This window comes from Malurus melanocephalus, unplaced genomic scaffold (assembly GCF_030028575.1).
Source record: "Malurus melanocephalus ecotype Western Australia unplaced genomic scaffold, MMel_1.1 scaffold_57, whole genome shotgun sequence".
NCBI lineage: Eukaryota > Metazoa > Chordata > Aves > Passeriformes > Maluridae > Malurus > Malurus melanocephalus.
This window is the reverse complement of record NW_026623289.1, coordinates 847,458-864,152: the sequence shown is the minus strand read 5'-3', so window position 1 is coordinate 864,152 and position 16,695 is coordinate 847,458. Positions and strand designations below refer to the sequence as shown.

At 41.3% G+C, this 16,695-nt stretch overlaps 1 protein-coding gene across 1 annotated transcript in view; it reads left to right on the top strand.

The window, feature by feature from the left end:
- The window catches only part of KIF26A (kinesin family member 26A), a 95,511-nt gene that overhangs the window by 22,721 nt on the left and 56,095 nt on the right, over positions 1–16,695 (top strand). The window contains exon 5 of the mRNA XM_057365686.1: positions 9,883–10,377. Within this exon, the coding sequence (XP_057221669.1) occupies positions 9,883–10,377 (495 nt within the window). The remainder of the gene's footprint in view (positions 1–9,882; positions 10,378–16,695) is intronic.

Below are 16,695 nucleotides of genomic sequence, written 5' to 3'. Positions count from 1 at the left end.
TTTTGAGATGGTTTGAGTGTGGGTAGAGTGGGTTTTTGTGTGCCTGTGGGCATAGCCCCATGGATTTATGTTTGCAGAAGAGAGGCCTTAGGCAAAGGGAGCTGCTCCTCTTTGATTGCCCCAGTCCTTTGGATGGTGAGAGCTTGCACAGCTTGCAGTTTTCACAGGACCACTGCAGCTGGTTATTGAYTGACTGCTGTTGTCATCCCACTCTCAGGAGTGTGATTTGCTGGGCCGATAAGGGCAATTCTTACCCAATTCCTTCTTCTGAGGGCTGCTCTCAATCCCCAGCCTGGTTTGATCCCGGGGGTTGTCCTGAGCCAGGGGCAGCTCCAGCTCTTGGTCTTGTTAAACCTGATGAGATTCCCATGCAGCCAGTTCTGGAGCTTGTMCAGGCCCCTCTGGATGGCATCCCATCCTTTAGGTGTCAACTGCACCACTCAGCTTGGTGTCAGCTGCAAATCTGCTGAGGCTGCACTYGATCCCTCCATCTATGACATTAATGAAGATATTAAACAACACCAGTCCCACTACAGACCCTAAGGGACACCACCTGTCACTGATGTCCATTGAGATGGACAAAGAGGAGGAGCTGGACTCTCACTATCTAATGTAAAAACATCTCATTTGGATTCCTAAAGCTAGCCCCTGTACTTGTAGGGAAGGAAATGTAGCAATTCTATGCATTGTATTTGCAAGGGAAGATTGAAAGTTTGATATAATATGTAGCATAATGAATGATAAAGTTTTGGTTGTGGTGATGATGGGCTGTATTGGACAAAAGACTTTTTTGAAGTGTACARAGGGTCACAACTAGGACAAGAGGTATGGAATTAATATAAGAATGATGCAAGCTGGAAAACGTGTTGTGAGCGAGATAGTGTAGTTTACTGCATTGTCATCTAAGTAGAGCAGTATTTTGAAGTCTCCATTCCTTTTCCGTGCCACTTGTGCCCAAGCAACAAGTGTGTGTACAGATATGTTACTCATCTTTCCAAAAACTGTATCACAGGGCTGGGGTACRATCTTCAGGTTTTTTAAAAAGTAGTCCAACTTCCTCCACTGAAATGGGGTCATCTATCTCTTAATCACCTCCTGCAGATGTTTTTCACCTGCTCTTCAGAAATTCTCTGAGGAACAAGATTTCTCAGCACCATTCTGTAGCATTTGCCAATATTCACTCACCTTTGATAGTTTTTATTGAGTCACCTTTGCTTAAAAGGAGAATGATTTCCTATTTTCCTTACCCAAGTGGATATGGAAAGCAATTTGTCACCAGTCTCTTTGTAACCACTGGAGGACTCAGAGTTTTCACTCTTCTAAACTTAATAAACAAAACTCTACAACATTCTTGTGTTTTGACCTGCTATCTGTCCTGCAGAGACTCCTCAAATGGTTTGTCTCCACCTGCTTTATATGGCTGGGATCATACACCCTAATGAGATTCCATAGGAAGATCATTTGATTCTTTGGGTGATATCCTTCACCTGCAGATATCCCTCAGGATCTGCCCATTTATTTTCATTTTTTTTAATAGTGTAAGTTGGGGTGAGCAGAATGGAATCAATTACTTCTATGCAATGGCATTCTCTCTGAATCTGAGGGACATCAAGTACCTTACTTTCATCCAAGTCCAGAGATACTGAAGGCACAGGATCAACAGATAACTGATTTGGGAATTTACTTGCTGAAGTTGCTGTGCTGAACACAGGCATTTTAAAAAAGCCATCCAAGAATCCACTTTAAGGAGCTGCTGTGGGATGAACAGATTGGAGAGGGAGGTGGTGTCTCTTACATGCCACCGAGTAAGAAAAGGAACTGAAGCAGACTCTTCAGGCACAGTGTGGCCAGCTTGTGGTTGAGGAGTTACAGATGGTCTTCATCATTCCTTTTCTATTCATCCCTGCTTAGAGTTTTTTCCCCRTTTTTTTTTTTCTTTTTTATTAAGTCCAGGCAAGGAGAAAAAGTTAAAACTCAGCTCCACTACAGTACTGCCTAAATTAAGATGTAAACCCAAAATTTTTCAGYCAACGAGACTATTTTTTTTTGGTGAAGCAGTTAAACTGAGACTGTGGAACCTTATTAAGACTAAGTGAAATCCAGTTTTGTAATAATAAAAACTGCATGGTGTACTAACTTTGCACTGTGTTCAGTAATTTGTTGCTTGCAAAGGAGTGCACAGTGGGCAGCCTCTTGGTTGTGAAGGATAAATCGTTTCTGAACGGTCCTCAAGTATTCATTTACCAAATAATTGATAAAATGAGGAAGTGAATGAGACACTAAGAGAGTGTGATCCAATGCCAAGCTCTGGTTTCYATAGTTGATTTTAAATCTACATTATGTTAATGATGTTCATTTGGAAAATGCGTCCACTCCCTAACTTCTGCCGCTGAGCGTTCCGTTAATTGGATTCAGAYGGTTGGACTGAAACACTTGTAGGGTTCGTATACAGAGGAGTGTTCCAAGCACTCTTTTTTTTCCTATTACATCTTYGTAAGCTAGAGTTGCTTTCACTGTGGCTGGTGTCCAGCTGTTCTTGAGCCCCTCCTCAAAGGTCTGTCTGATACAAATGGGTACAGTTCTACTGGGAAAAATGAAGTTATGATCACTTAAACACGCTGAAGATCTCATCAGGGGCATGATTCCTCTCCCAGCCCGTTGGGCTCTCTGGACTGGCTTGCTGGTCAGAGTTCATCAGTGAAGGAGTCCAGCTGACCAGGCTCACAATGCATGGAAACACAGGCTGAATTCTACCATCGAGAACAACCTTTTGTTTCCCATAAAATTGTATTAGGAGTTGGTGTTTCTGAGGAGTTTTGACAAGGCAGCATGTTTCTGTGTGGTGGTGCTGTGCTCCAGTTATCATCCCTATGCTGAAATTCAGAGCTACTTTATCATCTGGGCAGCCTAAGTGAACTCAAACTGTGTGTGGAGCTGTAGAGTTCAATGTGATGAAGACATCAGAGAGCATCGTTTTCCCAAGCAGCTGTTYGAGCCCATGAGCACTTGGTTTGCTTTGAAGAGGAAAGAGAAGTTGTGACTTTTTATACTTTATTTATAGAGTTGTGACTCTAATAGGCAGTTTTTATAATCTGGTGTACTGTGCTCATAGGCTAGCCTAAATTTATTTTTGGTTTCAAAGAAAAAATAACTAGGGATAGAAAGCTCTTTGTCTTTGAAATAAAAGTGTCTAATTTCTATCAGAGGTTTTTGTATGAATTTCTGAAAGTCAACTTTGTCTAAGTGTGTATTTCTGAAAGCAGAATCAAACAAAGGCTTTTCAGACACCAAGGATTGTGTGATGATAGATATGCAACTATTTCTACACATACTTGCTGCTGTTCCAAGTGATAATATTTTCTGAAGGTTTTTAAAAGAAATAAGAAAAAAAWTTAAAAAGACACAACGTGTTTTGGAACGTGGTGTTTTCATATGAAGAAAATCAGTACTGAATTTACATCGTGAAGTAATAGTAAGCCACAGACCCAAGAGGGAAAATTAAAAGATTACTTAAAACCAACAATAAACATGCAAATTAAAAGTCATCAATTTTAAATGAATTCATACACTATTAAAAATAAGCATAAAATTGCATACTAGTTTGGATGTGTGGTTTATAGAATACACCAAATGTTAAAACTGAATGAAATTAAGAAAAACATTTTCAAAGGCAAGTAAAATATCTGTTTAATTAGATTGTAAAGAAAGAAGATTAAAAGTAATATTTTGTGAAACAGTAATTACTGTTTTTCAGAAGTAGTTGGGTTCCTGTGTGTTGATCTAAATTTACCGGTGATAGCAGATCTCTTTGGGGTCTTTTGTTTTGTTTGTGTCTTTTAATTAATTTAAATGGCAACCGCTACCTTTATTTTGTTTTCTTTGCACTGAACACACTGCGTGGCTGTTTGCTCCCATACTCTGCCAGCTCATGAAAGCAAACCTGGGAGATCAGCTCATCCCCTCTGGTTTCTGTGAGGTTAAAAGCCAATTCATTGCAGGGGACTATACAGCAAGATAACAGGAAAGGCAGCTGAAGGCGTTGGGAGGTGGGTTGAGGTGCTGATGGGAGCCTGAGATGTAAATAAACCAGATTGCTCTCATTTCCTCTTTCCACTGTATTATGCATTCCAATAGCACTATTCATCTTTATGACAGACACCTATTGCTTTAACTTTACTGCAGGCCACTGAAGTACATTAAAGTGGGCAGGAAATGGAAATAAATAGAGTTCAGTGGAGCTGCCGAATAACTAAACACGGCGCAGTCATTTTTAGTGCGGGGTCATGCGGTTTTGAGCAGATTTACCGTATTGCTGGGCTTTTGTTAGAAAGATGGGCRCTGTTTAAAAGAGATACCACATACTTTTTTTTACAAGTAAGAAAATGTGTTTGGATTTTTTCTTTTCAAGCTCTTTGGGATGTCAGAGATGAAAAGAAATTGGGTTGAGTCTTAGTTGGGTAGAGTCAGGGGGATATGTCTGTGTGCACTACCTCAGGTTGTGGTTGGAAACAGAATAATGGGGTTGGAGATTAGAAGAAATCCTGCTAGCAAATAGAATAGGAGAAGGGTCACAGTCCATTGGCTTAAATTAACCTTCCACCTCAAGGTAGCGAGACATTACTGTAAAGAGGCTGAGTGGAATTTGGCCTTAAAAATGTATCTGCTTTTTTTCTAATGCTTGCACATTTTGCTCACTTTGGAAATGTGGATTGCTCTCCTGCTTGTTCAGAGGAATGTTTTCAAGGACAGTGAAGTTACATKGCAAGTTTCAGATACCCTTAACCAGCAGGAGATGGGACTTCAGGTGAATTCTGTTTTTGTGAAGGCTTCATGTGTTTGTTTTCCCTTGATTGTTTATATTCTGATAAGATGAGGTCAGTGACTGAATGAAYTCACAACACAGCTTAGTTGAAGACTTAGAGCTCATATTTTCACTCCCTTGAGATTAGTCACATACTTGGAACCTTTTCTTAAAAAAAAAAATTCATTAGCACTGTTTTTTTCCCCTTGATTACATTGAGCACTCTCTGGATTTGTTGAATGTGTAGTACTTGCTTTTTTTTTTTTGTTTGTTTTGTTTTGAAAATGACTGCTATATAGTTGAAAGCAAGCATCAGCCTTCAAAGTACTTGTCAATATAGAAGATATTAGGGGATATTTCACAATGTCATGTAAGATACAAACTAATTTGTAAGCAGCGCAGCAGAAATCTGGAAGGACAATTAAGACAAAAAATCATTAACATTGATTATTTTGCACTGGGATAGTACATTCCTTTCTCCAAAAGCATCCTTTTAAAGTGTTGTTCATGTATTTAATTACATGAACATGTCATGTATTTAATTACATATTTCAGTGTGACATTCAGTGATTCTTCCTTCTCTTGAATTATATTTATATCAAGACTTTAATTTAATTCAATTCAGGATACTGCTCCAGATTCACTCTCACAGCAGAAGCCAGTGCCAGGCAAAATTGCGGGTAATTACCGAGGACGGTTGTTGGCAATTTGACTTYTCATCATTTGTTCGTCATCGTTTGTTCGCACTCTGTGCAGAGTTCCTCGCTGAAAGGATTAGGTTACAGATGGGTGGGTATTACTTCAGGGACTTCTTAAGTGAGAATCCAGATGCTTTTCTGCCTCCTCTCTTCTTGCTGAGTTTGGGAGTTAGAAGTCAGTAGCTGCAGGTAAGATTCAAAGCTTGTATCTTTGTTTCTCTTTGACAGTAAAAAGAAGCTTTCTATTCTTTCTTGTTAGTTGAACAGAAAACCTGACTGCAAACTTTAAGTACTTGGGAAATGACAGATTGAGCAAGAATTTTGGAATAATTTAATTCRAGTGCAGTTCTCACTGACAAACTTGCTTCAAGTTCTCAGCACAGTTCATGTCTATGGAGGTAATTTGGTGTTTTATCCTTTGAAAACCTGGCTATGACTTTGGTGCCTAAGCTGTAGCAGGGATTTTCGGAGATACTGGCCTTTGGCCACATCCCAGTAGCTTTGAGTTATGTCTGTAGTTTAAGGACAGTGGTCTGGGGATGCAGTACTTTACAGTGGTGAAATGCAGGTTTTGTCTGTGTGCCCCGCATGCAGCACATGGTGTCACCCCAATAGCTGAAATCCTGCTGGGTCCTTGCTTTCATGGGGAGGCTGAGGTGTTGGGGAAAGAGGGAAATCTGAATTACAGAGACCCTTCTTGCTGTTTCATGTTGCTGGATGTGTTTTCGGATCTGTTCTCCTTTTCCCTGCTCCTGGTGTCAGAGGTAAAGATTCTCCAGTGCTGCAGGGAATGGGTGTTTTTCTGTGTGCTGTAGTGGGAACACAATCCTGGTTTTCCAAGYTGTCCATCCTGCCCAGCTGAACTTGCAGACCATGTCTGTGAGCTCCTCTGATGTGGGCAGTTTGCATGAGTGTGTTTTATCTCCCAGCAGCAGTTTCAAGCTGGCTTGTGTCTGTGACAGCTGCTTGCTGAAAAGCAGTGGTAAATTCAAGCATTCAGAAAATTTGTCCTCGTACAAGAATATGTAATTATTTCATGCCCTGACCTTGCTGGGGGCTGCCGRGCTCCCCAGTTCCTAGTGGGACCGTTTATTTTACAATTCTAACAGCATGTGATGTTTGAATATCTGAAATTTGCATGCAAAAGTTAATAGGCTGAGTCTGAAATCGGGGTTTTGGTCTCTGCAGTGGGAGGGGAAGCTGTGGATGTTACAGCATCACAGTATTCTGCTTATCCTGCTTGTTCAGGAGGTAAGAAGAGCATGTGGAAAGTAGGTGTGACAAGGACAGCATAGTTTGTTTCTGCTGTGGAGGAACAAAAGAGTCATGTTCTTTGTAGCATGGACTAAAGGGGTTTTGGAGCACTGTTTGGGACAGAGGCTTGTGTGCTGTGTGTTTAATTTTTGTGTCATTCCCCTTGGCAATCTGCACACCCCCTTTGTTTGGCTCGCCTGTCTCTGGTGGAGCTGTAGCAGGGACGGCTTTGGCTGCCTCACCCCTCCCACGTGTTTGTCTGACACATTTGGTCACTCGAGTTTTATTTCTTCTCCCTGTTAAACACGAATGTTCCCTCCCCTCCCTGCCGTGTTGGGGCATGAGCTGCYGGAGCAGGGGCTCCCCAGGACCGGGCATTGTCACCAGGCAGTAAAACCTTTTTAATGGGGCTGCCTAAACTTTTAAGTTAGGGTGAATGTTTTTAACAGTAACTTGTGTTTCCTCTGGCCTTCACGCCCAGCCATTAGCCAGGTGTTTTTGTCTCTCACAGTGGAAAAATAAAAGTTATCCAGCTGGGCCCTCTGTTGAGGTGCTGGGGAAGGTTGGCTGCAATGAAAGCTGGGTGTCACAGAGGCTGGAGCAGTGGGTTGAAAGGCTCCTTGTAAATAGAAGCACTGGAAATGAGATGCCTTTTTTTACTATATGTAACTTATGAGGTTTAAATTTGGCATACTATSTGCCTTAAGCTTTGGTCTGTGTAATTTTCTAAATATATATATATATATATTGAATTTATTTTTGTTCCCCCCTTTAATATGACTTCCACTTGATTTCTTTGTAACTGCAAGCCAGGCCTGACTCTGATCTGCCTTATGCTGTAAACTGTGTTTATGGAGCTGGAATTGGGGTCATTAATTTTCTTTACATCAAAAGAAGTAATTTCTTTTAAATGAGAAGCCTGTTTCACCTAGTAATTCGCTTTAATTGCTCATTCGAAACTTTTGACATTTGATAGCAATTTAAGCATTGCCAGATGAGGCTCACGCAGTTTGGGACCTGCAGGTGCTTCCTTGTGTGCCCAACTGGGATCAAAGGAGCGAGCCCAGGGATGTGCCTGGCCACGGATGGGGCACCCAGCGCTGGCTGGGGCTGAGTTTTGGGGCTGTTTGAATCAAARCTGTGTGCCACCCTCAGCAAATGTTTGCTCAGAGGGCTCTCTGTCCCTTAGAGAAGTTCCTGAGGAGCACTGAGCAATCTGCTGTTTGTTTTTCTTGGGAGGCAGACTGCATGGCCTTTGTTTTGCCCGAGGCTAAATAGTGCTTGCAGCACTGAGCCTCTGTGATTTTTTTACCCCCTAAATCTAACCAATAGCACTTTCTGCTGAAGGGGTAGAAAAAARTTTCTAAAATATTAATTACTTTTTTTTTCCCTGTCTAATATTCTTAATTTAGTATTACCATCTTCTGGGAGGTTTGGTGGGAAAGAATTTTCTTCYTCATGAGGGTGAGCAAATGGTGCAACTTCAAAGGCATTTTTAGCAGGATCTAAACCTCAATAAAGACAAGAGACAAAAATGAAACAGTGTCTCTCACTTCACTGTTTATGCTGGTTCACTAGTGTGAATGCAATTTATTGTTCAGTCAGTGGCAGCAGTAGCTTTTCTTAGCCYGAGAAGTATTTTTTACTATAAGTCAATAAACAATAATTTAGATTACTGCGGAAAGAGCAACTTTGGTTAATGGCTTTTGGCTGTGGAATAATGTGATGCTAGATATACTCACAATGGTTTCTATCAACACTGTACTRTGTCTCGTGAGAGATTAAAAACTATTGCAGGAGTAGTCCAACAGCTGAACATGAGATAAATTCTGTGCTGCTGCTGCAGAAGTTAAACAGTGTTTTACTAATTTCTGAATTCAGAGCTAAGCCAAAGTACCAGTGCCAAGACTACTTTAAAGAGTTTTATTGATGTGCATTGTAATTAAAACCAGAATKAGTTTTCTAATAGGACGTTCATTTCCTAGAAAGCAATTGCAACTTGGCATAAAGTAATACATTTTTAAAAACAAGTGCCAATCTGGGGATATCCCCAGCATATGTTGGACGGCTGGTTTACCAGCTATGTGTGTCCTCCTTATTAACAAGCAAATTAAATATTTTCATKTAAAATAATTACACAAATAAACCTTTGGCTGCTCCGTGATTTCATTAAAACCTTAATTGTTTGGAGGGCTCAATGAGAGCGTGTGAAGTTGGGTCAGTTTTACTGCCCTGCGTTAGTCTCGATAGCAGATTTACGACGGGGCTGGATTTAATCTCTCGACAAATCTTTACAGTAGCAGGCCTGGGTTGGGAAGGCGTTTGTGTGTTCAGGAGATGGGTAACTCTGTCTCTGAAGTGGAAACACAGTGCAGGGTTTTAAAAYATCCGAGCAACCTTAAAATGAACCAGCAAAGCGGGGAATTGCTCTGTGGAAACAAAATAGGTGTTGCTTTTAAATCAGCTTCTTAGTGTGCAGAGTGTCACACCTTCACACATGGCTGTAGGCTCAAATCTATTCCTCATCAAAGCAGCTGTAGCGGAAGGGAATATTRCGGCCATCTGGGTTGCCAAGATCAGAAATAACAGTCCTGTGGGCAGCACCATGTAAACTGGCTTTTATGCCACTTGATTAATCATTTCTGAGGGTGAGGACAGCAAGATGTTTACCAGCTCATGCGTTAATTTGTTTAAATGCTTTAAAGTCTAATTTTCCTGGGTGTCTGATGGAGGTATGCCTTTGAACCAAGTTGTGATATTTGTAGGTTCAGCATCTCAGCTAACATTGTTCCCTGAGCATGGGGAACACAGGCGCCTGAGACGTCTCCAAAGGAGAGTTAATTAGAAGAATGAGCAGTTATCAAGTACACAGCAGCTCCACTGTTTAATTCTGATGATAATTTTCATGCTGGGTATAATACTGATGAATTCACTTACGGTTTATTCATCCACTGTGACCTGCAAGCCTCTTAGGGTATTTGGGGTGAAAAATGCTGAGAGTTACAGAACATATTTAAAGTACTTCCCTGAGTGGAGAGCTAATCAGAGAACTTTTTCCCCCTCTTATTTTTATCTTTCTGCACCACTTTAACTGAGTATGACATTTTTCCCTTTTCTTCACTTCTTTAGGACCCACGATTATCAGCTTTAATTTTTGACAAGCTTCAAGTGCCTGACTATTTACAGAGAAACAGGAATGAAGGAGAGAGCAGATGCGAGACTTGTGCCACTCACTTGAATCAGCTGAAGCAGGAAGCCATTCAGATGATGCACACCCTGAGCCACGCCAGCTACCCAGAAATGCCCGACCTCGCRCCCGGCGCCGGGGCAGTGACCAGCATGGTGCCCAGGATGGTCACTGTCTCTTCCCAGAGAGACCTGCCCCTCATTGCTGGGCCGGTGGGCAGGCAGCCTGGAAAGTCACCCAGTCTCTTCTCTGAGAGGAAGAAGGCTCTTGGATGGTCTCAAGGYGTGGGCAGCTTTCCCAACTCCAGCGTTCAAGTGACGGTGGCCCCCAGCGGCCTCAGTGGCGCTCTGAGCTCCGTCACCATCCAAGCTCAGCAGTACCTCGAGGGCATGTGGAGTATCTCCAGGGTGAACAGCTTCCTGCCTCAGGCCTGTCTAGTAAGTAGTGATAATTCAGCTATTTGAGKTTTGTTCTGTGTGTGGACATGTGGAGAGATACGGATAAAATTTGARCTGTATATGTATTTATCTTAGTGGGGATCAGCTAATGGTATTCTGAGCCATGTTTCCRGAGCTGAAGAGTTAGAAAGATGTGAAAGATGGTCACAAGGAATTTGCTTTATCTCATGTGGTGAGATCCTTTCCTCACATGGTTTTTGCACCTATTTTAGCTTCACGTATGCAGGTGATGTTATTTATCTGTCACATACCCGGTAACCCCTTTAGAAAAACATAAAAGGCTGAGTTTGTCACACGTGAAACTCTGGGAGCTTCATGGGATTATATCAAAGATGAACTTGACCCTCAATCCTAGCTKAGCTTCTAACGCTTGTGCAGTTCAGCCGTTGCTGTTGATGGACTGTGATGCAGAGCATTAATCTGCAGGTTAGCTGTTTTGCAAAGCAGTTTGCTGCTGAGGAAGGGGCTCAGAAGGTTTCTTCAGAGCCACGTGCCTGTAAATGTCACTGCGCTTGGATTTTAAGCCTTGATGTTGATTTCCTGTATTCTGYGTGCATTTTACGAACTCTTGTGGGAAATGAAAAAGCTTTGTGGAGGTGCACGCTACCTTTGAAAGCAAGTTCATTACWTATTTGTGGCTATCTGTGGGACTGTGCTAAGGAGAAGGATCCAGTATGTGGCWGGTTTTGACTAAGATTTATTCCTGAACAGTTTTCAGGTAGTGAACAGGGGAGTGTGTGTAATAATGAAATGTGTACAATTTGAMGTATTGCTTTTCACTTAAAGATGATGTAGTAGATCTTGTGAGATCGGGCATGTTAGTRCCAGACAGGTTTAAATTTAACATAATGCCTTGTGTGCTGTTGTATGTAAACACTACCTAATATTGCTTGGTAGCTTCAGCTGGTTGAGCTCCAAGATCATCAGAGATAAATATTTGAATGCTGCTGTCTAACATTATTTTTCAGGCTGACTTGTGTTTCCTTCCAGAAAAGGCTTGGAGACATGATTCCTCCCATACTTCTCTCTCATAAGGATATTAGTGAATTCACATACATTCCACTTCTGAGGGGTTCCCATTTAAATCCAGTGAATCTCCACTGACATCAGATCATTCACTGAGGAAAGGGAAAGAGCTCATTCAGCTCTTTGTGGTTTATAAGGAACTGCTGCTATGAGAGCTTTTCACTAAAATGTTGCTCCATGCATTAGGGATCAATTTGGCCTTGTAAGGTGTATGATATTACCTTTAAATTGCCTTTTAAATTCTTTGTATGTCACAGAAATGGAGAAGGAAAAATGGGAAAGCTACTGGGCTAAGAAGCCTGCCCTCTGAAAGCAGAAGGATTTCCATTTGTCTGCTCATTCCTTGTCTGCCCTTATTCTTGTCCTAAATAATTCAGTAACAGCCAGCTCCAGATTTCTTCCTGCTTAACCATGCTGACTGATAGATGTGGTTTTCCCTAACCGCTGCGCTATTCTAAGATAAAACTGTTGCCTCATTTAACCCCTGTGAAGGAAAAATGTGTATAATGCAACAGAGCTTAAGTGTGATTTAGAAATGTGCAAAGAAACTCAGTAGCCTGGAAAACAGTGACCTTTAACGAAAGGACAAACACTGTGAGTGTTGGAGGCAGCTTGGATGTGATCCAGTCATCTGCAAGGGTCGTTTAGATTTATAAGCAGTTTTTGGAGAGAAGCTAGTCTTCAACTATTTTATCTCTCTCTCTCTCTATTTTATTCATTTAAACCCAAATGTAGTTACTGAAGGCTGTGAGTGCATCTCTTTCCAGATTGTGCTTCATCTGTCTGAATTCTTCTCCTGCCTTTTGTGTTGCTAACAGCCTGGTGTCTGATGAAGTTGTTTGGGTGGGTGAGGCAGAAAGTGCTTCCCCTACGCTCTTCCCCTGAGGAATCACAGGTGTTGAAGGAAATAGGATTGGAGAGATTTCAGGAAACAGCTAGTCTAGCCCTTGTCTAGGACAGTATCCACTGCAGGACATCTTGTGCAGTGCTTATCTCTACAGTTTTTCGAAGACKGGGATTTCCCGATTTCTGTTAATTCTCGCATCTGAACTTGCTTTCATATTAGAAAAGTTTATTGGATTTATTTACTTTGTTTTTTTMTTTTTACTAGCTAGAGAACTTTGTCTTTCCTTTCCTGAAGTTAGAGACAGGGTTTATGTTTCAGATTAACCCAGAAGAGAGCTGTGGATATTCATACTTTTAGTGATGTCTGTCTTCAGTAATATTTCCTGTCATGTGCAGCAAAGCTGTTCTGGCTAGAGGAATTCTGGAGCAAGAAACTATTGCAGTAGAAAGAACAGCATTGAGTGTACTATTTATTATGAATGACTGGGTATTGAATTCTTCAGCCCCATTTAAGCATCATACTGCACAAATGCAGAAGATGAAGAAGTCTCTTTTCCCGGGGAGTTTGCACTATTGGCTGTGATGCCAGTTTTTTTGACCATCCTGTGAATACTCCTGTTTCCCTGGGAATCTGTACTTTCATCTTTTTTCCTCACCAAAGGGTGCTTGAAGCAGGTGCTGAATTCCCTGGTGGGAGGCTCCAACCCAATGCCTGCCCTACCAGTGATTGAACTCACTGTTGCATGTGGAATGGGCATGATTAATTTTATAAAATTGGAAAGACAAAGGGAAAGACTGGGGTTCATCTCAAGAATTTTTAATTGCCAAAACCCCAGGTGTTTATTATAATTACCGAGGTTTACTTTGTGGCTGGGGAAGACCAAYGGGCACTTCCAAGAGATGCTTTGTCCTTCTCATCTTGGATGTCTGTCTTGGCCTGTCTTCTCCCCTGAAGGTACCTGTGGCTTTCAGCTGCTGCTGGCAGAGCCCAGGTAGGTCCTGTGGAGCAAATCCTTTTCTTGGATGCAGGGTACTGTGTCCCCAGTGCCCTCTGGGTGTGAAAATGCACCCCAGCATACATCTACCAAACCTCAGGAGACCTTGTGTCTGCATACATTTCTCCAGGATCYGTATTTTTTATTGATGGTTAGGTCTAATAGTGGCAGTAGTGGAATTTTCTGTGGAGAGAAAAAAAAGATTTGATTTCTGCTCCTCTCATTTCCCTTCCCAAACTCKCATGTATTACCTTGTAATGTCACTTATGGTTGTGAAAACACTTCTGGGCTGAACGTTGGGGGTCAGAAGTGCAGGACATCGTAAATTTTTAATATGTGTTTGGAGTTCAAGTGTGAAAAATCCATTATATAGATTATAAATTTTTTGAACAGGAACGTGTGTTTGAAGCACGGTGTGGGTGCTTCTCAAACCAAAATAATAACCATGGGCTTTGGGGGCCATGAAGAGGAACAGTAATTAAGGATCTGGAAAAAGGTTCAGGGAGGGGAAGGCTAGGATTGCAACCAAGGTGCAAAAGGTGAAGATGTAATCAGCTGCTTTACCCAAGTGGCCTGCTRTGAAAAATTACAAAAAATAATCACCAGTAGCAGTGATAAGTTGCCTGAACAGACACTGAACTCGGTGGAGGGGAGGGAGCTGGTGTAACTCTGGGTATGGCAGCTGATTTGTGGCGGATGCCTGACAACTTTAATTAATAAATAGTTTTGTATTGATGTTTTTAGTTCAAGACCTGACAAGTGAATATAAGGTTACTACTTAAATGAAAAAAAACCCCAAAACATTAGCAGTACTCAGCAGTGCCACCCAGTTTAATGCAAAATGAGASGACTGAGGGAAGTTCAGGCTTCCCAGATGTGCTGGAATCTGGCTGAGAGGTAGAACATTAAAACCACTGAAAATACCTTGTATGCCTATTAGAAGTATCTGCATTTATTGTGTATTCTAGAAAAAAAGAGGTCTTTCTGTATGTTTTAAATTGACTGTGTTATTATTATGCAGTGTTATGCTCTGCATAAAAGTGCTAAAGTAGCCGTGCCATGTGCTGTAAAGACATCACAGTGAAATAGAGCTTATTTGCAAATTGCATTTTCTTTCATCTTCCACAAAATGAAATCCTGGTCACACTGTATTTCTTACTTGAATATATACAATTGGTAGTGGTTAGATGGCAAACTATTGTGACTGCTTGAATATTTACCAGATTGTAATTTTTAAAAATATATTAAGAAATGCACCATTAGGGAATTGAAAAAGTTGGAGCAYTGGAAAATTTAAAGTGACTTGGGTAAAACTTTTAAAGCATATGTATTTAAAATTGTAACATTATCAAAAGCTTTATGTATGTCCCTGAGACSATTCACAAATTTAAATTTGGGTATAAGTGTATTTCTTGGGTCTGGSGGTTCAGAGAGGTTCAGCACATACAAATGGGTGCATAGACTCTAAAGTTACAGAACTTATATTTATTTTTCTTATGTGAAAGACCTATGAGTTATTTTAGTCACAATTCAAGCTTTCCTGTAGTTTGAGTCAGTCTTCTGCTTACCCTAATCTAAACCAGATGGATTCATCTGAGAGCAGTTCAGCCCCTGTTGACTTTCCATAAAGCCTCTTTGTTTGTTTATAGCAAGGGTGACTTACATTTTGTTTAAAAGATGCAATAAAAAGCTGACTGTGGAAAACCGAACAATGGCAAGATTTACTTTCCAGCATTTGCTTTTTTACTTTGATAAATGTCATACCAAATGGATTTTTAAATTAATTTTTAAACCCCTTCTTGATAGCTTTCTCAGTGACCTTTTATTAATACAATGTGGGAAATATATTTYGTAATGAAACAATTAAAATACAGTGCATTGACCATAAATCTTGTCTGTGAGACATATGGATGTCTTTGAGCTTTGGGAYGTTTCTCAGACTCCACGTAGAACATCTTGGTCCTCAAGAAGTCAGTGTCAGACAGATGGTGAGGCTGGGGCTGCACAGAGGTTTTTCTGTTTTCTCTTTATCTCCAGTGGTGTTGGTGTCACTGCTCTTGGAGAGGAAGCACATAAAGGAAATGGGGTCATAAAAATACTGATCTTCAAATTTAGTGTTGGTCCCTCTACTTAACAGGTCTCAACAGAAGAAGGAAGCCTTTTGGTCCAGGTTACTTAATGCTTTCTTGTACTAACCTAAYTTATGTTCCCATGGAAAAGACCTTACCTGTGGCTGCTGCATCTCAGCCTTGCTTGGAGCTTTGCTGCCTTGGCAAATGCAGAGGGAGGGGAGTGATGGGGGAGGACAAGGCTGCTGCTCTCAGTGAGACCCTCAGGTAACAGACTGGCTTAGAAGGGGTGGGTTGGAAATTCAGCCTTAAATGTGCAGCCCTGTGTCTTGTGTAGCTGCTGGGACCTTTGTGCACYCCTATTCTAGATTATCCCCAGTGTAAGGTGCTAAAGGTGAAAATGAGGTTRCTTTTAAATGTATTTCCAGGTATCAGAGTGATACAGGAGAAACATTAAGAGTTAACAGGAAGGTTATTGACTGCAAGGTAGAAATGAATATTTTCCTAGGTGAGAGAGTGTGGATTGCATTTCTTTTTATTGTGTGTTTGACACTTCTGCCATACATTGGTTTTGCAGTTATGGGACAGGGTAACTGTTTGAGGGCTCAGACCCTCTTATGGCTCAAATTACCACCTGAAACCATTTCTTTTGATCTTTCACCCCTCCAGGCTAAGCAGTTGTTATTACAGCTCTCACGAGGAAACAAGTCCCTACTTGCCTTTGTTGACAATTGGAGTCAACWGGCAATAATAAGGAATGTTTGCCCAGACTTCACCTGTAACTCATCAGARGTAGATTTAAAACAAGCAGATTTTGGAGATTATGTGGAAATGATAATCCACTGGATTTACTTTTGGCCCACAGTTCTTTTTCTCATCTGGCAAGTGTATCATAAGCTACGCTAAATACCCCAAATACTTAAATTTTCTACTCTTGCCTTTCAACTTGTTTCTTTGTCTTTTTCACTTTGCTCCCTTCAGCTGTTATTTCCTTCTGGTCCATTTATACTGGGAATTTGCTYCACTATAAATTCTCTGGTGAGCTGATTATTAATTGATGAATCCTGAGCCACCCCAGCACCAGGAGCCTCCATACGAGGAAGCCTGACACTTTTTGGCTGAASCTCAGAAGTGGTATCATGGAAGATYTGAGAAGGAACAGCTTTTACAMRGCTACTGTTGCATGGGTTACATGGGTTAAGGGTGGGCTGCAGCTGAATGATACCCTTTGGCTTCAGAAGTTAATGCAGCAGAGAAACCAGGTAAATTCAGGCTGAACTCAGACCTTGGTCATGTGCAGGCTGGTGGAGGGGAAAGTCTTTTGCTGTGGTGTCTGTGTAGCACGTGGAAGGAACTGATTT